This window comes from Pieris napi, chromosome 7 (assembly GCF_905475465.1).
Source record: "Pieris napi chromosome 7, ilPieNapi1.2, whole genome shotgun sequence".
Taxonomy (NCBI): Eukaryota; Metazoa; Arthropoda; class Insecta; order Lepidoptera; family Pieridae; genus Pieris; species Pieris napi.
Genome location: NC_062240.1, coordinates 4317271 through 4343394, shown reverse-complemented (window position 1 = coordinate 4343394; position 26124 = coordinate 4317271). Strand labels below are relative to the sequence as shown.

Here is a 26124-nt window from a genome sequence, read left to right as displayed (position 1 = left end):
ATGAATTGAAGGTCTCAGGTGTTATAAATGGTGAAATAGTAAGTAAAAGTTACTGAAGGTACAAAATATAAACGTAGAAGGTAGTCAAGTAGTGGGTCCGCGAAAAAGGGTTTTTAAAAACTTAAAGTTAAAATGAGTACAACCGGTCCGATTTGAGGTCCGTTTGATACTAAATATTACAAGTGTTCTATTATATTTATATCCTATTCTTAAAGGCCTACGTGATCGTTCTGCTGATACATTGTTCTCACACTCTACAAGGAAACGTTACTTAGTAAGAACTAAGAGTGGTTCGTAGAATCATGTAACAGCATTTCGGCTATTGAAATATAAAGGATCTTTGTACTACTATGTTGCAATGGTGTTTCTTTATATAAAATATAATTATCCTATGGTGGTGACACACGGGGTTATATAACTAGGTACAAAATATAACGTAACCCATTAGGAGATTTTGTGATTTATACTTAAAATCATTTAAAATTTGAAATGATGTGTCGAACTAATTTACAACCATTTTTATATACTTTAAAAAGTCTCAACTGTTTTATCGAAACACAAAAACTGTTTTTCTTTATAAATTCTACCAATATCTGCCTGTATCAATAGACCACTAGAATTTATTCGTTAGCCCCCATTATATTTGCATACATCTACACTATATTTTTAAAGAATATTTCACAATAAATATTTCGACAAAACGGTTTTAGATTATCGAGAATCAAATCGATATTAACTCATACTCAAGGCTGATGTGATATTACGTTTTTAAGTCGAAGGAGAATTCATTTCTAACCTACTTTAATTTTTATTGATCAAAAGTGCATATTATCATGAAAATGTCTTCGGAAATCTATAATTTTGTTTGAATGTATATTAATTTATCTTTTCATGGAAACGCAGCGTACTATTTTTTTTTTAACTTGTATCATATAAGTACTTTGAAAAGAGCTCAGTCAGATATCATTTGGATATGGATAAAATCCAGCAGTTTCTTGGTGTGCTTCTTAGAATCTTAGACAATGATGAAATAAAGATGCAAATCTAATGACTTAGCGCAGAGGTATTATCGTTACCCATGAGATTTATTTGATGTACGATTATTGGTATTTGAAAAAAATCTAATAAGTCTGAAAAGATCACACAATCATTTTGAAGAGACTCACAAAATACATTTGTTTCAAAACCTTGCGCGTTTTCTTAAACATGCATATACGCTAGGTTTTAAAGTCACAAACGATTTAATCGAAATTAATTAATTTATGATTGAAATTAATGAATGAGATTTCAATAAATTATTTTGCATAAAATATAAAATACTAATATTTCATAAATTCTCTTTACGAAATTTCAATTTTAAAAATAGAATTTGTATAAGTCATAAGGTAATTCGCCCTTCTCTCACTTTCTCTCAATCGGTCTCAATCGCTCTCTTCCCTTTTTATCGACAAAAACGCTGAACATATTATATGTAATATTATTATTATTGCGTTTCATCCGTAAAATGTTACCCTCATGCGCCTAAAATAGTTTCACTTCAAAAATACGTCTAAATACACTAAGCAGTCATTTTACGATTTGGCATTCTGATAAACAATAAACTGCAAGCTCCCTCCTTATCAGAATGCCAAATCGTAAAATGACTGCTTTACGACTGATTTGAGCGCGACTGCCGATGCGAAAACCGCAGTAAGAGTTCGAAAAGTGAGTTACAGAATCGCAAGGCTGCACGCGTAAAAATATTCGTATTATTATATGTATATTTTGTATTTATGTATTCGAAACAACGATCTCAGGGATGACAATCGCACGCTGAGCCACTAAGCCAACACTGCTCGACTCAACCTACATAGTAATAATAAAAAGAAAATTAAAACAAATTTAAAAGTTTGGAGTAGAAATTAATTATTATTCGTGTGTGTAATTAGTCATTACTAACATTGTAGAAACTATTTCCGTTAGTGTAAATATTAATTACATTTATACATGGAAAACTAAACTTTAATTATTTGGTGCATAAAAATTCTTGTTGCTAACTGGTAACAACGGTCTTATTGCTAACAAGTGATGTCTTACAGTCAGCTCTAGAAAATAAAAATGATATTTAATGGACACAGAGGATTGTTAACCTAGGCAGTAGGCACGCTTCTAATCCCCCAGGTTTGATGAACCTGCAACAAACATTACTAGCCACTTCAATGATGGTTACGGGAACCTTGAGAAGGGTTTAAACCAATCTCAAAATTTATCCGGAACTTATTGGATTGCAAAAGGATGGATATTCAGATCTACTGTGTAGTATTTTGTAAGATAAGATTACTACATAGTCTGTATGTCTTGTTAATCTAAATAATCAACCCTTTGATTATTTTTAAATGTTAACCTAAAATGGGAATGGATGGCCTAGTGGCTTGAGTGTGCGACCAATGGGCTTTCTGTCTATGTGCGTATTTAACACTTGTAATGTGATGGAAACATTGTGAGGAAATCGGCTTGCCTTAGACCCAAAAGTCGACGGCTGTCAACTTTCATTAAGAAGAAACAACAAATGATTACGAAAGAAATGAAGCCCAAACCGTAAAGATTTTTTTTATGTCAAGACATTTATTATATTTATGTTATATAATGTGCAAACATAAGATTTTAAAGTTAAGAAAATTTCAAACATTTTATATAATATTTTTTAGCGAAACATGCTGTATTTCAGTTAATTCTATTTTCAATTAATATTTTTTCCGTGTCTTAGAAAACAAATTATTAGCTAATTCCAAAACGTTTATTAATATTGAACAGTATTAACCGAATAAAACGTTTTGAATGACAATTAAAAAAGCGGGTGTTGAGGTATACTTTAACTAGCCAGTACTAATTTGAACTTGGGAATATAACTTACAAAATGATATTAATTATATCCATCTTCGTTTGTAGTCTTGTTACTGTTATATACTATTATAATGTTAATAAAAATTATTGGAAAATAAGAAATGTGGTGCAAGTGAACTACGCTGCATGGGACTTTTTACTTGGAAAGTGTTCTTTGCCAGAAGTTTATAGAAATATTTATAACGCGTATCCAAATGAAGACTATGTTGGGATGTACTTAAATTCAAAACCTGTACTTGTTTTGAAAAATTTGGAAGATATTCGAGCTGTTTTGAAAGATTCACACTGCTTTCACTCCCGTGGGTATTATCTTAATGATAAAGAAGACTTGATAGATAACTTACTTTTCATGAATGATTATCAACGCTGGAAGCTGGTCAGACAGAAAATTACACCAGTTTTCACTAATAAAAAGTTAAAAAGTATGTCACATTCAATATACCAATGTTCATACAATTTAATTGATTATATAAAGAATTATCAATGCGAGAAAAATAAGAGTGTTTATGAAAAATTTAATTTTGTTGCTATCGGATCAGCAATATTTGGATTAGACTTTGTAACAAAAAATGCATTACAATCGCCAATCGTAAATGCGCTTTGTAAACCACTCCCATTTTTTCATCGATGTTTATTTTCTTTAAAACTGATTATTAGCATCCAATTTCCAATACTGCTTAAGATTCTCAATATAAGAATATTTGATGATTACAAAAATCTTATATTGGAAGTTATACAAAAAGTCAGTAAATGTCGTCAACAGACGCCTGGAAAAAGGGACGACTATATAGATATGTATATGGAAATACAAAATGATGAATCGATTCAAGATGCATCAGGTTATAAAGTAAATATCGATCAGTTTGTGGCTTCCCAAGCATTTTCGTTTTTTGTGGCCGGCGTCGAAACGACAGCAAGTGCTGTAGATTATACATTATTAGAATTAGCAAACAACAAACACATTTTGCAGAAGGTTCATAAGGAAATTGACGGAATATTTCATGAAAATAAGGAACTTAACTACAACAATGTCAAATCTATGAAATACCTAGACATGGTTCTCAGTGAAGCTTTGAGGAAATATCCTCCGATTGGGTCTATGCAACGAATGGCAACTGAAGATGCAATCTTGCCGTCGAATTTAAAAGTTAACAAAGGTATTTATGTCATTATCCCGATATACGCGTTGCATATGGATGCCAAGTATTTCGAGGAGCCAGACAAATTCGACCCAGAAAGGTTTTCTTCGGACAACATTAATAAAATTAAAAAGTACACTTATTTGCCATTTAGTGAAGGAAATCGTATCTGTATTGGTAAGTATTTCAATGAACTTATTCATCGATATAAAATAATTACGCTATCAATGATAAATGTCCTTTTAGCCTTGTTTAGTTAATGAAAGGTGACAAGACAAAAGTTACACTGGCTATTCTGCGTTTATGGAACAGGTTAATAATATGTACTTCTCATTTTACTTAAACAAATTTCCTAACAACCTCTTTTGAAAAATAAGTTTTTAAATATGGTTTGAACGTGTAATATATAACATTGAATATCACAAGTGAAAAACATAAGTGACTGAAAAATACCATTAACGATGACAATATCATTTTCAATATCATTTAGTAGTTTATTGTTACAATAAAAAAAAAATTATTGTAAAACAAAAACTTGGCGATTAAAAAGAGTGGCGGAGAGTTAATTGCCAGTTATTCTCTTCCGTTCTACGCCCTTGATTTGAGAACTGGCAGTAAATGTAAAATTAATGAAAATTAATGAAATTAAAAAAAGAGATATGCATTTAATGTATATCTCTTTTTTTTGACGTTCATAAGTGTACATTGTGTTACCTACATTAATAAATGGTTTTTGTTTGTTTGTTTGACTGTTATAAATTAGTAAATAATTGACATGAATTGTCAAAAAATTGATACATCAATAAAAACGCAAACGAAACTTTTGTTTCAGGTGCAAAGTACGCGCGGCTTCATATGAAAATTATGCTCGCTGTTCTGTTGCGAGAATTCACTTTAAAAAGTTGTATGTATAGGGTTACAACATTCGAGCCTAATTTATTTACGCTAAGCAATTCAAGTGTACAATATGAGTTGATTCCCAGGCACAAAAGAGTATAAAAATGATATAAGAGAAAAATAGAATTATGGTGTATAAAAAAACCAAATTCATTAACTATGTACAGTGTACTCTTAATAAACGTCAATAGTGGATGGTTCTTTATATTTTATTTTATTTTCATTATATTTTAATAAAATAACTAGAAATCCAACTTTTCTATGTAAAAAAAAAATGGCATGCCTTTACTCAAATTAATAAGAGATAAAAAGTTATGAAATAAGAAAATTGACGTATAATTCAGTTTGTGTGCCACCGATTTTCTATGTAAAGTTATTAATTGTTACCGTCCCACTGATCCTAAATAAGTTTCATATATATTCAGATCAGTTTGACTTTGTTATTATAAATGGCGATGTCTGGTCAAGGGTGGATCCTGGGGATCATGACCCCTTGTGGGGCCTGGACAGGGTATCGCTGTATAACCATGTTTTTATTGATATTGTAATAAAATAGCTTTTTTAAGGCGGCAATTCAAGGAATATAAGAAAATGTGAATTGGTTGTTTGAAATGTTAGATGAAAAAGACATGTACAATACTAAAAGTTATTACATATTTGACATAAAAATCTCAGTTTCAAGTTTCGCACTTTTAAGTACCTTCATTTGACTTTAGGTTTTTAAATATATGTGTGATTTGTTTTTAAAATGATATCTGAATCAAATGTTGGAAACTATCTTTTTATAATAGTTTATTAAAAATTATCTTTCCTTGAAAAAAAACGTCGAATTAAATTACTGTTCTTACATAAAAAGTCGATATTATAACAGAATTGTTTAAATATTTCTTCCATTGCATGTTCCAGGAATTAATAAGGAATTGCAAGCGTTGCTGTAAATAATAACAATAGGAGTCAACACTTGATATAACACAAAAATAAACCAGACCCTTATTTATCTAATATGTGAAAAATACAATAAAAACTTTGTAATTATTTATCAATATTCCTTGCAGCCTCCAGTATTTAAAACATAAAAAATAAAACAATTAATTTATTTCAATTATTACATTAAATAGTGTTTTGTGTTTGTTTAATCATAATTAAAAAAATCATTATATGTAATTTTAATTAATTAAATAATTTATATAACCGTGTGTTTTATTTTTTTGTTGTTTAGATTAAAACCTTAAAACGATTTTTAATGATGTAAACTCTGGTGGTGGTACCACTTAACATCAGATGAGATTCCTTTTCATGTGTTCCATGTTCTATAAACAAATGCGATGAATTGAAGGTCTCAGGTGTTAAAAATGGTGAAATAGTAAGTAAAAGTTACTGAAGGTACAAAATATAAACGTAGAAGGTAGTCAAGTAGTGGGTCCGCGAAAAAGGGTTTTTAAAAACTTAAAGTTAAAATGAGTACAACCGGTCCGATTTGAGGTCCGTTTAATACTAAATATTACAAGTGTTCTATTATATTTATATCCTATTCTTAAAGGCCTACGTGATCGTTCTGCTGATACATTGTTCTCACACTCTACAAGGAAACGTTACTTAGTAAGAACTAAGAGTGGTTCGTAGAATCATGTAACAGCATTTCGGCTATTGAAATATAAAGGATCTTTGTACTACTATGTTGCAATGGTGTTTCTTTATATAAAATATAATTATCCTATGGTGGTGACACACGGGGTTATATAACTAGGTACAAAATATAACGTAACCCATTAGGAGATTTTGTGATTTATACTTAAAATCATTTAAAATTTGAAATGATGTGTCGAACTAATTTACAACCATTTTTATATACTTTAAAAAGTCTCAACTGTTTTATCGAAACACAAAAACTGTTTTTCTTTATAAATTCTACCAATATCTGCCTGTATCTGATATAATATATCTGTAATAGACCACTAGAATTTATTCGTTAGCCCCCATTATATTTGCATACATCTACACTATATTTTTAAAGAATATTTCACAATAAATATTTCGACAAAACGGTTTTAGATTATCGAGAATCAAATCGATATTAACTCATACTCAAGGCTGATGTGATATTACGTTTTTAAGTCGAAGGAGAATTCATTTCTAACCTACTTTAATTTTTATTGATCAAAAGTGCATATTATCATGAAAATGTCTTCGGAAATCTATAATTTTGTTTGAATGTATATTAATTTATCTTTTCATGGAAACGCGGCGTACTATTTTTTTTAACTTGTATCATATAAGTACTTTGAAAAGAGCTCAGTCAGATATCATTTGGATATGGATAAAATCCAGCAGTTTCTTGGTGTGCTTCTTAGAATCCTAGACAATGATGAAATAAAGATGCAAATCTAATGACTTAGCGCAGAGGTATTATCGTTACCCATGAGATTTATTTGAGGTACGATTATTGGTATTTGAAAAAAATCTAATAAGTCTGAAAAGATCACACAATCATTTTGAAGAGACTCACAAAATACATTTGTTTCAAAACCTTGCGCGTTTTCTTAAACATGCATATACGCTAGGTTTTAAAGTCACAAACGATTTAATCGAAATTAATTAATTTATGATTGAAATTAATGAATGAGATTTCAATAAATTATTTTGCATAAAATATAAAATACTAATATTTCATAAATTCTCTTTACGAAATTTCAATTTTAAAAATAGAATTTGTATAAGTCATAAGGTAATTCGCCCTTCTCTCACTTTCTCTCAATCGCTCTCTCCCTTTTTTTCGACAAAAACGCTGAACATATTATATGTAATATTATTATTATTGCGTTTCATCCGTAAAATGTTACCCTCATGCGCCTAAAATAGTTTCACTTCAAAAATACGTCTAAATACACTAAGCAGTCATTTTACGATTTGGCATTCTGATAAACAATAAACTGCAAGCTCCCTCCTTATCAGAATGCCAAATCGTAAAATGACTGCTTTACGACTGATTTGAGCGCGACTGCCGATGCGAAAACCGCTGTGAGAGTTCCAAAAGTGAGTTACAGAATCGCAAGGCTGCACGCGTAAAAATATTCGTATTATTATATGTATATTTTGTATTTATGTATTCGAAACAACGATCTCAGGGATGACAATCGCACGCTGAAGCCACTAAGCCAACACTGCTCGACTCAACCTACATAGTAATAATAAAAAGAAAATTAAAACAAATTTAAAAGTTTGGAGTAGAAATTAATTATTATTCGTGTGTGTAATTAGTCATTACTAACATTGTAGAAACTATTTCCGTTAGTGTAAATATTAATTACATTTATACATGGAAAACTAAACTTTCATTATTTGGTGAATAAAAATTCTTGTTGCTAACTGGTAACAACGGTCTTATCGCTAACAAGTGATGTCTTACAGTCAGCTCTAGAAAATAAAAATGATATTTAATGGACACAGAGGATTGTTAACCTAGGCACGTTTCTAATCCCCCAGGTTTGATGAACCTGCAACAAACATTACTAGCCACTTCAATGATGGTTACGGGAACCTTGAGAAGGGTTTAAACCAATCTCAAAATTTATCCGGAACTTATTGGATTGCAAAAGGATGGATATTCAGATCTACTGTGTAGTATTTTGTAAGATTAACAAGACATACAGACTATGTAGTAATCTTTACTACATAGTCTGTATGTCTTGTTAATCTAAATAAACAACCCTTTGATTATTTTTAAATGTTAACCTAAAATGGGAATGGATGGAGCAGATTTGGCCTAGTGGCTTGAGTATGCGGCTCTCATCACTGAGATCGTAGGTTCCATCATGTGTATGTGTATGGCTTTTTATCTATGTGCGTATTTCACACTTGTAATGTGGAGGAAAACATTGTGAGGAAACCGGCTTGCCTTAGACCTAAAAGTCGACAGCTGTCAACTTTCATTTAGAACAAACAACAAATGATAACGAAAGAAATCTAAAGCCCAAACCGTAAAGATTTTTTTTAAAGTCTAACCGTAAAGACATTTATTATATTTATGTTAGATAATGTGCAAACATTAGATTTTAAAGTTAAGAAAATTTCAAACATTTTATATAATATTTTTTAGCGAAACATGCTGTACTTCAGTTAATTCTATTTTCAATTAATATTTTTTCCGTGTCTTAGAAAACAAATTATTAGCTAATTCCAAAACGTTAATTAATATTGAACAGTATTAACCGAATAAAACGTTATGATTGACAATTAAAAAAGCGGGTGTTGAGGTATACTTTAACTAGCCAGTACTAATTTGAACTAATTGGGAATATAACTTACAAAATGATATTAATTATATCCATCTTCGTTTGTAGTCTTGTTACTGTTATATACTATTATAATGTTAATAAAAATTATTGGAAAATAAGAAATGTGGTGCAAGTGAACTACGCTGCATGGGACTTTTTACTTGGAAAGTGTTCTTTGCCAGAAGTTTATAGAAATATTTATAACGCGTATCCAAGTGAAAACTATGTCGGGATGTACTTAAATTCAAAACCTGTACTTGTTTTGAAAAATTTGGAAGATATTCGAGCTGTTTTGAAAGATTCACACTGCTTTCACTCCCGTGGGTATTATCTTAATGATAAAGAAGACTTGATAGATAACTTACTTTTCATGAATGATTATCAACGCTGGAAGCTGGTCAGACAGAAAATTACACCAGTTTTCACTAATAAAAAGTTAAAAAGTATGTCACATTCAATATACCAATGTTCATACAATTTAATTGATTATATAAAGAATTATCAATGCGAGAAAAATAAGAGTGTATATGAAAAATTTAATTTTGTTGCTATCGGATCAGCAATATTTGGATTAGACTTTGTAACAAAAAATGCATTACAATCGCCAATCGTAAATGCGCTTTGTAAACCACTCCCATTTTTTCATCGATGTTTATTTTCTTTAAAACTGATTATTAGCATCCAATTTCCAATACTGCTTAAGGTTCTCAATATAAGAATATTTGATGATTACAAAAATCTTATATTGGAAGTTATACAAAAAGTCAGTAAATGTCGTCAACAGACGCCTGGAAAAAGGGACGACTATATAGATATGTATATGGAAATACAAAATGATGAATCGATTCAAGATGCATCAGGTTATAAAGTAAATATCGATCAGTTTGTGGCTTCCCAAGCATTTTCGTTTTTTGTGGCCGGCGTCGAAACGACAGCAAGCGCTGTAGATTATACATTATTAGAATTAGCAAACAACAAACACATTTTGCAGAAGGTTCATAAGGAAATTGACGGAATATTTCATGAATATAAGGAACTTAACTACAACAATGTCAAATCTATGAAATACCTAAACATGGTTCTCAGTGAAGCTTTGAGGAAATATCCTCCGATTGGGTCTATGCAACGAATGGCAACTGAAGATGCAATCTTGCCGTCGAATTTAAAAGTTAACAAAGGTATTTATGTCATTATCCCGATATACGCATTGCATATGGATGCCAAGTATTTCGAGGAGCCAGACATATTCGACCCAGAAAGGTTTTCTTCGGACAACATTAATGAAATTAAAAAGTACACTTATTTGCCATTTAGTGAAGGAAATCGTGTCTGTATTGGTAAGTATTTCAATGAACTTATTTATCGATATAACATAATTACGGTATCAATGATAAATGTCCTTTTAGCATTGTTTAGTTAATGAAAGGTGAAAAGACATCATTACAAGGTGACAAGACAAAAGTTACACTGGCTATTCTGAACAGGTTAATAATATGTACTTCTCATTTTATTTAAACAAATTTCCTAACAACCTTATTTGAAAAATAAGTTTTTAAATATGGTTTGAACGTGTAATATATAACATTGAATATCACAAGTGAAAACATAAGTGACTGAAAAATACCATTAACAATGACAATATCATTTTCAATATCATTTAGTTGTTTATTGTTACAATAATAATTTATATTTTCAAAAAAAATTATTGTAAAACAAAAACTTGGCGATTAAAAAGAGTGGCGGAGAGTTAATTGCCAGTTATTCTCTTCCGTTCTACGCCCTTGATTTGAGAACTGGCAGTAAATGTAAAATTAGAAGCATTTAATGTATATTTCTTTTTTTTTGACGTTCATAAGTGTACATTGTGTTACCTACATTAATAAATGGTTTTTGTTTGTTTGTTTGACTGATATAAATTAGTAAATAATTGACATGAATTGTCAAAAAATTGATACATCAATAAAAACGCAAACGAAACTTTTGTTTCAGGTGCAAAGTACGCGCGGCTTCATATGAAAATTATGCTCGCTGTTCTGTTGCGAGAATTCACTTTAAAAAGTTGTATGTATAGGGTTACAACATTCGAGCCTAATTTATTTACGCTAAGCAATTCAAGTGTACAATATGAGTTGATTCCCAGGCACAAAAGAGTATAAAAATGATATAAGAGAAAAATAGAATTATGGTGTATAAAAAAACCAAATTCATTAACTATGTACAGTGTACTCTTAATAAACGTCAATAGTGGATGGTTCTTTATATTTTATTTTATTTTCATTATATTTTAATAAAATAACTAGAAATCCAACTTTTCTATGTAAAAAAAAAATGGCATGCCTTTACTCAAATTAATAAGAGATAAAAAGTTATGAAATAAGAAAATTGACGTATAATTCAGTTTGTGTGCCATCGATTTTCTATGTAAAGTTATTAATTGTTACCGTCCCACTGAGCCTAAATAAGTTTCATATATTCTCAGATAAGTTTGACTTTGTTATTATAAATGGCGATGTCTGGTCAAGGGTGGATCCTGGGGATCATGACCCCTTGTGGGGCCTGGACAGGGTATCGCTGTATAACCATGTTTTTATTGATATTGTAATAAAATAGCTTTTTTAAGGCGGCAATTCAAGGAATATAAGAAAATGTGAATTGGTTGTTTGAAATGTTAGATGAAAAAGACATGTACATTACCAAAAGTTATTACAATTTTGACATAAAAATCTCAGTTTCAAGTTTCGCACTTTTAAGTACCTTCATTTGACTTTAGGTTTTTAAATATATGTGTGATTTGTTTTTAAAATGATATCTGAATCAAATGTTGGAAACTATCTTTTTATAATAGTTCATTAAAAATTATCTTTCCTTGAAAAAAATATTGGTTGTTTGTAAAGTAGGTTTACGATCGAGATGTTTACGTGATAACGTCTTATTGGTGATATAAGTTTTTGGGAAGTAAGGAATTAATGAAGATAACAATTTTTTCAAATTTTAAATTACATCTATCGTTTTATTCACACTTTTGATGATAAATTTCGGGTGTAAAATGACAAGTTTACTTATTCGACTATGATATACATTTTTCTTCATACATTCACGGAATGACTGGCAGCGCTCGAGATGAGACGGGAGATCGGTCCGTCTCTCTCTCGTTATACCTGCGATGGCGCTCGTGAGGTTTTGGTGTGACACAAGTTTCTGAACATGTCACCCGACTTAAACGATTTTAAAGACGTTATCACGTCAAAAACGTCGAATTAAATTACTGTTCTTACATAAAAAGTCGATATTATAACAGAATTGTTTAAATATTTCTTCCAATGCATGTTCCAGGAATTAATAAGGAATTGCAAGCGTAGCTGTAAATAATAACAATAGGAGTCAACACTTGATATAACACAAAAATAAACCAGACCCTTATTTATCTAATATGTGAAAAATACAATAAAAACTTTGTAATTATTTATCAATATTCCTTGCAGCCTCCAGTATTTAAAACATAAAAAATAAAAAAAAAAATTTATTTCAATTATTACATTAAATAGTGTTGGTTTGTGTTTGTTTAATCATAATTAAAAAAATCATTATATGTAATTTTAATTAATTAAATAATTTATATAACCGTGTGTTTTATTTTTTTGTTGTTTAGATTAAAACCTTAAAACGATTTTTAATGATGTAAACTCTGGTGGTGGTACCACTTAACATCAGATGAGATTCCTTTTCATGTGTTCCATGTTCTATAAACAAATGCGATGAATTGAAGTGTTTGTTTAATCATAATTAAAAAAATCATTATATGTAATTTTAATTAATTAAATAATTTATATAACCGTGTGTTTTATTTTTTTGTTGTTTAGATTAAAACCTTAAAACGATTTTTAATGATGTAAACTCTGGTGGTGGTACCACTTAACATCAGATGAGATTCCTTTTCATGTGTTCCATGTTCTATAAACAAATGCGATGAATTGAAGGTCTCAGGTGTTATAAATGGTGAAATAGTAAGTAAAAGTTACTGAAGGTACAAAATATAAACGTAGAAGGTAGTCAAGTAGTGGGTCCGCGAAAAAGGGTTTTTAAAAACTTAAAGTTAAAATGAGTACAACCGGTCCGATTTGAGGTCCGTTTAATACTAAATATTACAAGTGTAATATTATATTTATATCCTATTCTTAAAGGCCTACGTGATCGTTCTGCTGATACATTGTTCTCACACTCTACAAGGAAACGTTACTTAGTAAGAACTAAGAGTGGTTCGTAGAATCATGTAACAGCATTTCGGCTATTGAAATATAAAGGATCTTTGTACTACTATGTTGCAATGGTGTTTCTTTATATAAAATATAATTATCCTATGGTGGTGACACACGGGGTTATATAACTAGGTACAAAATATAACGTAACCCATTAGGAGATTTTGTGATTTATACTTAAAATCATTTAAAATTTGAAATGATGTGTCGAACTAATTTACAACCATTTTTATATACTTTAAAAAGTCTCAACTGTTTTATCGAAACACAAAAACTGTTTTTCTTTATAAATTCTACCAATATCTGCCTGTATCAATAGACCACTAGAATTTATTCGTTAGCCCCCATTATATTTGCATACATCTACACTATATTTTTAAAGAATATTTCACAATAAATATTTCGACAAAACGGTTTTAGATTATCGAGAATCAAATCGATATTAACTCATACTCAAGGCTGATGTGATATTACGTTTTTAAGTCGAAGGAGAATTCATTTCTAACCTACTTTAATTTTTATTGATCAAAAGTGCATATTATCATGAAAATGTCTTCGGAAATCTATAATTTTGTTTGAATGTATATTAATTTATCTTTTCATGGAAACGCAGCGTACTATTTTTTTTTTAACTTGTATCATATAAGTACTTTGAAAAGAGCTCAGTCAGATATCATTTGGATATGGATAAAATCCAGCAGTTTCTTGGTGTGCTTCTTAGAATCCTAGACAATGATGAAATAAAGATGCAAATCTAATGACTTAGCGCAGAGGTATTATCGTTACCCATGAGATTTATTTGAGGTACGATTATTGGTATTTGAAAAAAATCTAATAAGTCTGAAAAGATCACACAATCATTTTGAAGAGACTCACAAAATATATTTGTTTCAAAACCTTGCGCGTTTTCTTAAACATGCATTCACGCTAGGTTTTAAAGTCACAAACGATTTAATCGAAATTAATTAATTTATGATTGACATTAATGAATGAGATTTCAATAAATTATTTTGCATAAAATATAAAATACTAATATTTCATAAATTCTCTTTACGAAATTTCAATTTTAAAAATAGAATTTGTATAAGTCATAAGGTAATTCGCCCTTCTCTCACTTTCTCTCAATCGGTCTCAATCGCTCTCTCCCTTTTTTTCGACAAAAACGCTGAACATATTATATGTAATATTATTATTATTGCGTTTCATCCGTAAAATGTTACCCTCATGCGCCTAAAATAGTTTCACTTCAAAAATACGTCTAAATACACTAAGCAGTCATTTTACGATTTGGCATTCTGATAAACAATAAACTGCAAGCTCCCTCCTTATCAGAATGCCAAATCGTAAAATGACTGCTTTACGACTGATTTGAGCGCGACTGCCGATGCGAAAACCGCTGTGAGAGTTCGAAAAGTGAGTTACAGAATCGCAAGGCTGCACGCGTAAAAATATTCGTATTATTATATGTATATTTTGTATTTATGTATTCGAAACAACGATCTCAGGGATGACAATCGCACGCTGAAGCCACTAAGCCAACACTGCTCGACTCAACCTACATAGTAATAATAAAAAGAAAATTAAAACAAATTTAAAAGTTTGGAGTAGAAATTAATTATTATTCGTGTGTGTAATTAGTCATTACTAACATTGTAGAAACTATTTCCGTTAGTGTAAATATTAATTACATTTATACATGGAAAACTAAACTTTCATTATTTGGTGAATAAAAATTCTTGTTGCTAACTGGTAACAACGGTCTTATCGCTAACAAGTGATGTCTTACAGTCAGCTCTAGAAAATAAAAATGATATTTAATGGACACAGAGGATTGTTAACCTAGGCACGCTTCTAATCCCCCAGGTTTGATGAACCTGCAACAAACATTACTAGCCACTTCAATGATGGTTACGGGAACCTTGAGAGGGGTTTAAACCAATCTCAAAATTTACTTTTTGGATTGCAAAAGGATGGATATTCAGATCTACTGTGTAGTATTTGTAAGATAAGATTACTACATAGTCTGTATGTCTTGTTAATCTAAATAAACAACCCTTTGATTATTTTTAAATGTAAACCTAAAATGGGAATGGATGGAGCAGATTTGGCCTAGTGGCTTGAGTATGCGACTCTCATCACTGAGATCGTAGGTTCCATCATGTGTATGTGTACCAATGGGCTTTCTATCTATGTGCGTATTTAACACTTGTAATGTGAAGGAAAACATTGTGAGGGAACCAGCTTGCCTTAGACCTAAAAGTCGACAGCTGTCAACTTTCATTTAGAACAAACAACAAATGATAACGAAAGAAATCTAAAGCACAAAACGTAAAGATGTTTTTAAAAGTCTAACCGTAAAGACATTTATTATATTTATGTTAGATAATTAATGTGCAAACATTAGATTTTAAAGTTAAGAAAATCTCAAACATTTTATATATGTTAAAAAAATTCAATTGAGTATAGTATGTATGTAAAAGTAACTTAAATAGACAAAATATTTCCTAAATGCATAAAGAAACCATTAGTTTTAAATGATGTTATAAATTGAACGTTAAAGAAAAAACTTTTTGACCGGATTGAAGTTATGTATTATTATAAAAAAAAGTTTTTTCTTTAAATGTGTAAAGGTTATGTCAATCAAAGACAATACTAATTGAACGTTATTTATTCCATCAAAAGAATTGTTTAATGACATTTTTTAGCCAAACATGCTGTATTTGAGTTGATTCTATTTTCAATTAATATTGTTTCAGTATCTTAGAAAACAAATTATTAGCTTATTCCAAAACGTTTATAAATACTGAACAGTATTAACCCAATAAAACGTTTTGATTGACAATTAAAAAAGCGGGTGTTGTGGTATACGTTAACTATCCAGTACTAATTTGAACTAATTGGGAATATAACTTACAAAATGATATTAATTATATCCATCTTCGTTTGTATTCTTGTTACTGTTATATACTATTTTAATGTTAATAAAAATTATTGGAAAATAAGAAATGTGGTGCAAGTGAACTACGCTGCATGGGACTTTTTACTTGGAAAGTGTTCGTTGCCAGAAGTTTATAGAAATATTTATAACGCGTATCCAAATGAAGACTATGTTGGGATGTTCTTCAATTCAAAACCTGTACTTGTTTTGAAAAATTTGGAAGATATTCGAGCTGTTTTGAAAGATTCACACTGCTTTCACTCCCGTGGGTATTATGTTAATGATAAAGAAGACTTGATAGATAACTTACTTTTCATGAATGATTATCAACGCTGGAAGCTGGTCAGACAGAAAATTACACCAGTTTTCACTAATAAAAAGTTGAAAAGTATGTCACATTCAATATACCAATGTTCAGACAATTTAATTGATTATATAAAGAATTATCATTGCGAGAAAAATAAGAGTGTATATGAAAAATTTAATTTTGTTGCTATCGGATCAGCAATATTTGGATTAGACTTTGTAACAAAAAATGCATTACAATCGCCAATAGTAAATGAGCTTTGTAAACCGCTCCCATTTTTTCAGCGATGTTTATTTTCATTAAAAATGATTATTAGCATCCAATTTCCAATACTGCTTAAGGTTCTAAATACAAAAATATTTGATGATTACAAAAATCTTATATTGGAAGTTATACAAAAAGTCAGTAAATGTCGTCAAGAGACGCCTGGAAAAAGGGACGACTATATAGATATGTATATGGAAATACAAAATGATGAATCGATTCAAGATGCATCAGGTTATAAAGTAAATATCGATCAGTTTGTGGCTTCCCAAGCATTTTCGTTTTTTGTGGCCGGCGTCGAAACGACAGCAAGTGCTGTCGATTATACATTATTGGAATTAGCAAACAACAAACACATTTTGCATAAGGTTCATAAGGAAATTGACGGAATATTTCATAAATATAAGGAACTTAACTACAACAATGTTGAATCTATGGAATACCTAGACATGGTTCTCAGTGAAGCTTTGAGGAAATATCCTCCGATTGGGTCTATGCAACGAATGGCAACTGAAGATGCAATTTTGCCTTCAAATTTAAAAGTTAACAGAGGTATTTATGTCATTATCCCGATATACGCGTTGCATATGGATGCCAAGTATTTCGAGGAGCCAGACATATTCGACCCAGAAAGGTTTTCTTCGGACAACATTAATGAAATTAAAAAGTATACTTATTTGCCATTCAGTGGAGGAAACCGTATTTGTATCGGTAAGTATTTCAATGAACTTATTTATCGATATAAAATACTAACGGTCTCAATGATAAATGTGCTTTTAGCCTTCTTTAGTAAATAAAAGGTGACACGACAACATTACAAGGTGATAAAGACAAAAGTTACACTGGCTAATCTGCGTTTATGGAACAGGTTACTAATATGTACGTCTCATTTAATTTAAACAGTTTTCACCAAGAAAGCGTCGTAATAGTATCTTCTAAAATTTAAGTTATTAGCTGATGTCGGCGAAATTGACCGCATGGAATTCCCTCCCTTGCTAACCACATTGAACAATTCACTAAGAATTTATCTAACTATTTTTATAAATTTATTATAAAATATCTTTGTAATGAAATATAATTTTGTTATTATTGTCATGAACAGATTTAATTAGCAGTGAAAAAGAACAATTCAAAAAAAGTGATTACATTTATAATATAGAATGTGACAATATAATCCAGGATGTGTGTTGTGCCTAGAGATAAAGCGCGCGATTCTTGTGGTTGTGTGTAAAACTTTACACCATAGATTTTTCTATGTGCGCAAGGAACATTTGTTCCTACGGCAAAGGAAAACAGCGTAAGGGAAACGCATGTATCATGTCCAAATATCAACGTGTGTTTGTCTGCAGTTCTATTACAAATATAACTAAACGCAATATGTTCAGCAGACTCAAAGAACACATTGCGGACATAAGACATAGACGATACACAAAACAGCAGTCTGTGAACACACACTAGATAGGCCCAATCACTACATACGCTTTGTCCAACCGAAAGTACTTGCGAAAGAAATAAGATTCTTCCCAAGATTCGTACGCGAAGCCATTTAAATCAGTAAACACCCCAATTTCAATAGAGAAGACGGCCTAAAATTGTCAAACACCTGGGATACAATAATATCCAAATTAAAATCTCAAGATAAACAATCCGCGAAAATAGAGGACACCGTGAACTATTTCTGCCAAAACCCTTTTAGTCGATACCAACTCCGGGGAAATAAATACAGATAATACAACTTTTTCTACAGCTGTGATACTTTTTGACATTTAACACCTTTTGTCTTCAGTCACCGTGACCACGCACGCTGTAAAGCACGCGAAACGTCGGTTAAATTTAAAATTATGTAGAATAATTTTAAATTAAACCGAATTAATTATTTTACATAGTTTTAAATTTATAGTAAAACATAACATCAATACGGTAAAAAAAGTGTTTCTCTATGTGTAAAAGTTATGTCAATAACAGACAATACTAAATAATTGACATTTTGATGTTAATTGTCAAACTATTAACACATGAATAAAAAGGCATAACACGAAACTTTTGTTTCAGGTGCAAAGTACGCGCGGCTTCATGTAAAAATTATGCTCGCTGTTTTGTTGCGAGAATTCACTTTAAAAAGTTGTATGTATAGGGTTACAACATTTGAGCCTAATTTATTTACGCTAAGCAATTCTAACGTACAATATGAGTTGATTCCCAGACACCAAAGTGTATAAAAATTATACTAGAGGAAAATAGATTTATGGTATATAAAAAAACTAAATTAATTAATTATGTTCAGCTATAAACGTCAATAGTGGATGGTTCTTTATATTTTAATAGAATAACTAGACATTAAACTTTTCTATATAAATCAGTCACGGCTTATATAATATTGGGGCTAAGTATAACTTTACTCATATTGAAAAATTAACAAGACACAAATCGTTATGAAATTACAAAATTTAAGTGAAATTTAATTTGTGTGCGACCAATTTTCGATGTAAAGTTAGTGTTTTTAATATTCTTACCGTCGTATTGAGTCTAAATAAATTTCATATATATATTCTCAGATAAGTTTGACTTTGTAATAATAAATGGCGATGTCTGGTCAAGGGCGGATCCTGGGGATCATGCCCTGTCTGGGGCCTGGACAGGGTATCGCTGTATAACCATGTTTTTATTGATATTGTAATAAAAGAGCTTTTTTAAGGCGGCAATTCAAGGAATATAAGAAAATGTGAATTGGTTATTTGAAATGTTAGATGAAAAAGATACATATTGTGAAATGTTAGATGAAAAAGGTACATTACTAAAAGTTATTACATATTTGACATAAAAATCTCAGTTTCAAGTTTCGCACTTTTAAGTACCGTCATTTGACTTAAGGTTTTTAAATAGATGTGTGATTTGTTTACAAAATGATATCTGAATGAAATGTTGAAGGCTATCTTTTTATTATAAGTCATATTGAGTGGTAACAGAATATGTTATACGAAGCTTCTCAGATTATATTTCAGAGAATTCCCTCAAATGAGCTTCAAAACTTTGAAATTAAATTCTTGGCGTCATTAAATCTTCTTGATTCAATTTACTTTCTAATTCAAAGGTAAAAGAGTTAACTTGGGCTTAAGAGGTTTTATTTGTATTTTGCACCTTCAGTAACGATGAGATATTTAAGGATCTTAGTTTTACCATTTCTGAATATATTGAAAACGGTTTTGATCATAAAAATTGTAAAAACTATGTTAGACACTCTTAGCTATCATATCCATTCATCCATATCATTACCAATATCAATAAAGTGTTTTCGATTTCATATTTTTTATGGTTTTATTCGTTTTATTTTGTTGTATACAGTGAAATAAAGAATTGAAAATACACATTAAGTATGTTTAATTTAAAACTATAATAACATATATTTTGCGTGATCGTTACGTTGACATGTAATTTTACGAAATAAACTTATTTTAATTCGGAAACTGAGAAACATCTTTTAATATTATATATATCACATTTATATTTTACATTTACATATTACGTATATAATACTTAGCTTATCCCGTAACTCCAAGAGCAATTGTGATCCCGATTTTGACTTCAATATTGAGTTTACCACGCGTTTTAAGTTTGTCATATCAGCCCTACTGATGTTACTACATTATTAGATATAATTGTTATATGAAGTCATAATTAATTGGCACTTAGCAACTATCGAATCAATAATTGACTACTCATTGGTCTAGTGGTTAGTACCCCTGACTACGAATCCATGGGTCCCGGGTTCGATCTCCGGCTGAGACGAACATCGATGTGATGAGCATTTGGTGTTGTGCTTAGGTCTTGGATGTTTAAAAATGTATTTATATGTCTATCTATCTATAATATGTATGTATATCCGTTGCCTAGTACCCATAACACAAGCTGCACCAGCTTAGCATGGGACTAGGTCAAATAAATTAGTCAATGCTGTCGGTTTGACAGAGCACATTTAATACATTAATTAAAATGTCTAGTACGCTACTTCGTTACATTATGGAGCCTTAGATTGCATCTTTTGCACATATTTTAATAGAGAAATAGGTATCTGTTTCGTCATGACATGCCGGTATATCGTTCATCGTATAGGCAAGTAATGATTGCGCACATAGCAAGAATGCTCGCTTGCTAACCTATATTTGTGCTTTGCGCGTGAATTAATTCAGATTTAATTATTACGAAATATCTGATCAGCATCTACAGGTAAAACCGCATCTTGACATACATACTAGCCTCGTCTTCGTAATTTACAACAAGTCTGATATATGTGTTTGGTTAACAATTAATTAAGGCTCACTCGGATTGTTTGCTCAGCAATTGTGAGGAGGAATGGTATTTAGTGTGTTTAGCGTGAGTGCAAATTACGCCGTTTGCATTTACTGAAACTAGATGCTGCGCGTGGGTTGAGCTATCGCGGATTAGGGAAGCGATTTTTTGCGTTCCAATAGGCATTTTTATTTTATAAAATTGTTCCTAATAGGCATTTTTATTTTATAAAATTGTTCCTAATAGGCATTTTTATTTTATAAAATTGTTTATAATAGGCATTTTGATTTTATAAAATTATTCCTAATAGACATCTTTATTTTATAAAATTTTGTGTCACCCATAATTATTTGACATGGCTAATTGCCCCATTTATTTTCAGTTTTATATGAAAACCAGAGCGAAACACTCTGGGTTTAAAATAAAGCTTGCTATTACGGCCTCAATCATATTTATTATTTAGTATGGTAAACTATTTGTGAACAACTTTAAGGCAGAGTATTTGTTATAGTCAATGTAAATTTTTTCATGGTCCCTATGTTATTTAATAAACCACTGTACCACTGAATGTACTTATAGTTTACTATTTATTGTTAATAATTGTTTATCAACGGCCACCGAACTGTTCTTTGTTGTGTAAAAAGCCCATAGCATAGACGGTAGTGTGTTGATGAGAATTTAGCCCTTACAAACTTTGTAATAATACTGTAGAACCAGTGTGTTATTTTTTCAAGTGATCATGATACTTACAAACTGCATAGTAACTATTACAGTTTAATGTAAGTTGACTGACTTTAAAATGTGCTAAGATTAACATACAAAATTGTATATCAATCGCCGACGTTGTTTCGCGCTACTATATCAAACATTAATTGTCGATTAGTTGACAAATACGGGTACTTTTGTAAGGATGGGACTAATCGTTTGACACCTCAATAATTATTAAATAAAAGAAAATAACCGATAAAGTATATTCAATATATGTGTTTTGTCAAATCACCATATCCAAAATTAAACTAGCTATGATGATCGCCAAACTTCGAAAGGAGATGGCACTATAAGAAGATTCGATACATAAGATTAAATAAAGAATATAATATTTCGTAAGTTTATACTACGACAATTTGTTAGTAAAGAAAAAACAAAAGAGTCGCGGCTCAATGCCCACATGTATAAAACAACGTTAACGGAAGTAGGATAATTCAACTCTTTCACTGCTCTCATGTATAGCTTGCTTAATTCTAAGCTGCCTTTATTTTTCAGCTCCAGTTTTGCATAAGCGCTCGACTCGTTTCGTGAAGAGGACATACGTGCTTTTGCTTTAAAGTTCGCTGTATATTAACTTGTGGAGGATTTTTCATACGATGTCGTACGTATGTTTTACATATGTAAGGAAATTTAACTACACTTACATACCTTTTAAACTTTAAGATTAGCATAGATTTTACTTTCAAATCTTTAATAACAATAGTTTATTGTATTGTGTCTATTATATATCCGCGGTTATTTCAGTTTGGTGGAATCAAGAATACGAAAGGATACAAAATTCTTATTCTTATACAAAATCGAGGGTCCTTTAATAAAAGAACGTACCAATTTTTAAAAGGCCGGCCACGCACTCGTCTGCCTGTTATCGAGAGAGTCCATGTGTGGCGGTATTACTTACCATCAGATGAGCCTCCTATTCATGTGCTCCTTCTTCTATAAACAAATACGATGTATTGAAGGTCTCAGGTGTTGAAATAGTAAGTAACAGTTACTAAGGTACAAAATATAAACGTTGATATGTAAATACCCCATTGGGAGTCTGTAATTTCTACTTAAAATCATTTAAATATTTTAAATGTATGTTAACTATAAAATAGTAGTAGTAAACAATTTTTTTATAAACCTACTTAATTCAGATTATTATTATTTTCATATTATATCTTCTTTTATTTAAAGGTACCTTACTATAAAAGGTCTAATAACGATTTTCTTTCATGAAATCGTATCGTATCAACAGAATTTTATAAAAGATACTTAAACGTGTTACCTTGTTTAAATTTTTACTGTAAATGTGACACGTATTATTATGTATATTAGGGAGTAACCACTATTAAAAGTTAAAAAGCTGGTATTTTTATAATCTCACTCAAATTTTAAAGAAAATAATTTTGTATTATAAGAACATTCTCGGCGCATAACTTCCAAACGACTTCATCAAATTGCATAATATATTTTGTGTTCTTTATAATCAGGGTAAGGTTTGTATAAGATCGAAATTTTAAATTGTATGTACACTGAGTGAGTAAATGAGACAGAAGCCTGAGAGATCTTTAGAGGTGCGGGGTAAACGTGAACATTCACTTATAATGAGCATTCTGCGAATGTTACATTATAGAAAAATATATAATAATATATAATAAACTACCCACAGATATAAAAAATATTACTTCTATCAATTCATTCAAATCGAAGCTAAGTGAATATGTTAAACAAAATTACTTTTAAATTCATTTCTTATAATTACTTTTAATTCATATTTCTTTGTTTACTTTTATTTTTAAATTTATTGCATGTACGGCTATATTTTATTGTGATTATTTTTAGAACGACTACAATTTTATGTAAATCTAGAGTATTATTCTCATGTAAGTGACATTTTTTGTCTTTTTTGAGGAATAAAGTCTTTAAACCTAAACCTAAAAATAAATCGCGTTTCAGCGAGCATTCTATCGAGCTTTCTAGGGGAGCATTCTAGGGAAAGTCATTAAAAATAAATAAATCAGAATTGGAATTAAAAAAAACTAAGAATATTTTCTGATAAAAAAAAAAGAAAATGTTCATAGCGATGGTTGGCGCTACGCTTTGTTGTTCAGTTCAACAGATTCAAAAACGGCGGAGTCCTCTTACAAGTGACTGCTCAATCAGCACCTTTATATATTGACAAAATAGGTCATGGTTTTGGAATATACTACATCATTTTTAATCTGAATCAACGCGGATAAAACCGCACTAAATAGGACTTAATACATACAGACTTAAACATGAATATATGTTTTTTATTCACATTTATATAACATTTGAATTTGCAATATGAAATACTCATACAGAGGGATTCAGTCTTTATTAGTTTTCTTCGTATGATTCCACGAAACTTCTAATACAACTTTTTGCATAATCGAAATCGTATTTTTCTTTGAAAAGAAAGGATTTGCTTTGATACGTTGGTTTTATGAAATGGAAATGCGTCTCCAAGGCCGCGAACATTTTGCCGCCAATGGTTTTACGATGTCTTTGATATGATAGGCTCATTATCTATATTTATAACCAGGATATTTTGAGAGCTGAATTAGAAAATTATTTTTATGTAAGTCGCTCTAAATATAATATTTTGTATTTAAAACATGGAACATTAGGAGATAGCCGCCAGAAAGCTTGCGAGTGTGTGTCTATTTTCATACCCTCTTTATTCTTCCTCATTTAATCTAGGATGAAGGGTGATATTTTATTAACTTATAAACTTACCTAGATGTGTTATTAAATCAAAATTTAAATAACAGTATCCTAATATGACATCAAAAATATCCTGGTACCGCGGTATGTTTAACAGTATTTTTAAATCTTAGCGAAAATTTGTGGTGATCATGATTCTTTCCCTTGTCTAGTAAAGTAAATTTAAGAAAAATAATTTTATTTTTGTTTTTGTGAGATAGGATTTGTTTTATTTCCAACACAAATATACAGTATTACGAATATTGTGAAAGAACACAGTAAAAATAATAATTCATAATGTATAAATACAAAATAAAATAAATTTAAAAATTTGGTCTTTGTGTGACCTTTAATGCTGGCAGCATTTCCTTGCTGTATTGCGATGCTTATTCGAAATAGCATTAAGTCTCATTTTAATATCTTTAATAGTACCTACCTTTAAATGTACTTTTGGATAATTACTTATTTACAAAACGTAATTCCTTAGTAAAGTTAAGTTGCTGTATTAACTAGGAAGTTAGAAAGCATATATAATTGCAAAATCTTAAGCGAAAGGACAGGTGAGGCGGGTTGATCCCTTGCCTCACGACATTATGCCACAACAAAGGGCCTTCGGGAACAAATTGGGGTTGTATTTACATATATTTACTGTATACTATAAGGCGGACTATTATCGAGCGTTGATTTTATCTAAAAACCTTATCTATATATATGAAAATGAAACCCGTTTTCCGTTGTCACGACATAACATGAAAACGGCTTGACCGATTTGGCCAATTCTTTTTTTATAATATTCTTTGAAGTACGAGGATGGTTCTTGCGGAGAGAAAAATTAAAAAAATTGAGTGAAAAAGTCTAAAAACAACACTTTTCTATATTCCCATACATAATATTCGTAATAATACTTAAAAGTCAATTTGAACTTTAATACCATATCATAAAGTTCAAGTGTTAGTGGAGGGGTTCCGGGAAGGTAAATTTTTATTTTTTGACATAATGTATTTGTCTTATCAACTTTCTTTTTTTTTATCTTAGCTAGACCGGTGTCCCGAATAGCAGAATAAGTATTTAAAAAAAATAAAGAATCGACTGTTAGGCGGTACGATGTTCGCCAGGCCAGCTAGTAGGTTATAAAATAGCTTTTAGTTTTAGTATTTGAAATTTTCAGTACAAAACTATCAAATCAAGTATAAGTACACTAACGCAACAAACGGTATTCAGAAGATATTGACGTCTGTGTGGTGTGACTGAATGTCTGTTGAAAAAATAATATCACTGGAGTTAAAATTAAATAATTTATTCAAGCATTTGCCTAATCTTTAAGAAAATGTTTTCTTGGAAGTGCCATGCCTAAATGTTTAAGTATAAATGCGAGCGAGTTATAGAAATAGGTACTAACCTT

At 30.4% G+C, this 26124-nt stretch overlaps 3 protein-coding genes and 2 non-coding genes across 5 annotated transcripts; all 5 read left to right on the top strand.

Moving 5' to 3' along the window:
* The first annotated feature begins 3576 nt into the window (after positions 1–3576).
* On the top strand, positions 3577–5110 carry LOC125051424 (cytochrome P450 6j1-like). Its single transcript, XM_047651723.1, has 2 exons — positions 3577–4199; positions 4855–5110. The coding sequence occupies exons 1-2, from the start codon at positions 3677–3679 to the stop codon at positions 5019–5021; spliced, it is 690 nt and encodes a 229-aa protein (XP_047507679.1). The 5' UTR covers positions 3577–3676; the 3' UTR covers positions 5022–5110.
* Positions 5111–7308: 2198 nt separating this feature from the next.
* Positions 7309–7465, top strand: LOC125051440. The gene has a single exon (XR_007117283.1). It is a non-coding gene; the product is annotated as a U4 spliceosomal RNA (small nuclear RNA).
* Positions 7466–9077: 1612 nt separating this feature from the next.
* On the top strand, positions 9078–11438 carry LOC125051412 (cytochrome P450 6j1-like). Its single transcript, XM_047651702.1, has 2 exons — positions 9078–10530; positions 11183–11438. The coding sequence occupies exons 1-2, from the start codon at positions 9228–9230 to the stop codon at positions 11347–11349; spliced, it is 1470 nt and encodes a 489-aa protein (XP_047507658.1). The 5' UTR covers positions 9078–9227; the 3' UTR covers positions 11350–11438.
* A 2770-nt stretch (positions 11439–14208) lies between these two features.
* Positions 14209–14365, top strand: LOC125051439. Its single transcript, XR_007117282.1, has one exon. It is a non-coding gene; the product is annotated as a U4 spliceosomal RNA (small nuclear RNA).
* Positions 14366–16319: 1954 nt separating this feature from the next.
* On the top strand, positions 16320–19707 carry LOC125051413 (cytochrome P450 6j1-like). Its single transcript, XM_047651703.1, has 2 exons — positions 16320–17669; positions 19011–19707. Exons 1-2 carry the CDS (start codon positions 16367–16369, stop codon positions 19175–19177), a joined length of 1470 nt encoding a protein of 489 aa, XP_047507659.1. The 5' UTR covers positions 16320–16366; the 3' UTR covers positions 19178–19707.
* Positions 19708–26124: the final 6417 nt, after the last annotated feature.

What these genes read in the sequence shown, in the direction of transcription:
- LOC125051424 (XM_047651723.1), top strand. Translation starts at nt 3,677, where the DNA reads ATGTATATGGAAATACAAAATGATGAATCGATTCAAGATGCATCAGGT. An exon ending in AGGAAATCGTATCTGTATTG is followed by an intron (nt 4,200 to 4,854) that starts GTAAGTATTTCA and finishes CTTTTGTTTCAG; the next exon opens with GTGCAAAGTACGCGCGGCTT.
- LOC125051412 (XM_047651702.1), top strand. Translation starts at nt 9,228, where the DNA reads ATGATATTAATTATATCCATCTTCGTTTGTAGTCTTGTTACTGTTATA. An exon ending in AGGAAATCGTGTCTGTATTG is followed by an intron (nt 10,531 to 11,182) that starts GTAAGTATTTCA and finishes CTTTTGTTTCAG; the next exon opens with GTGCAAAGTACGCGCGGCTT.
- LOC125051413 (XM_047651703.1), top strand. Translation starts at nt 16,367, where the DNA reads ATGATATTAATTATATCCATCTTCGTTTGTATTCTTGTTACTGTTATA. An exon ending in AGGAAACCGTATTTGTATCG is followed by an intron (nt 17,670 to 19,010) that starts GTAAGTATTTCA and finishes CTTTTGTTTCAG; the next exon opens with GTGCAAAGTACGCGCGGCTT.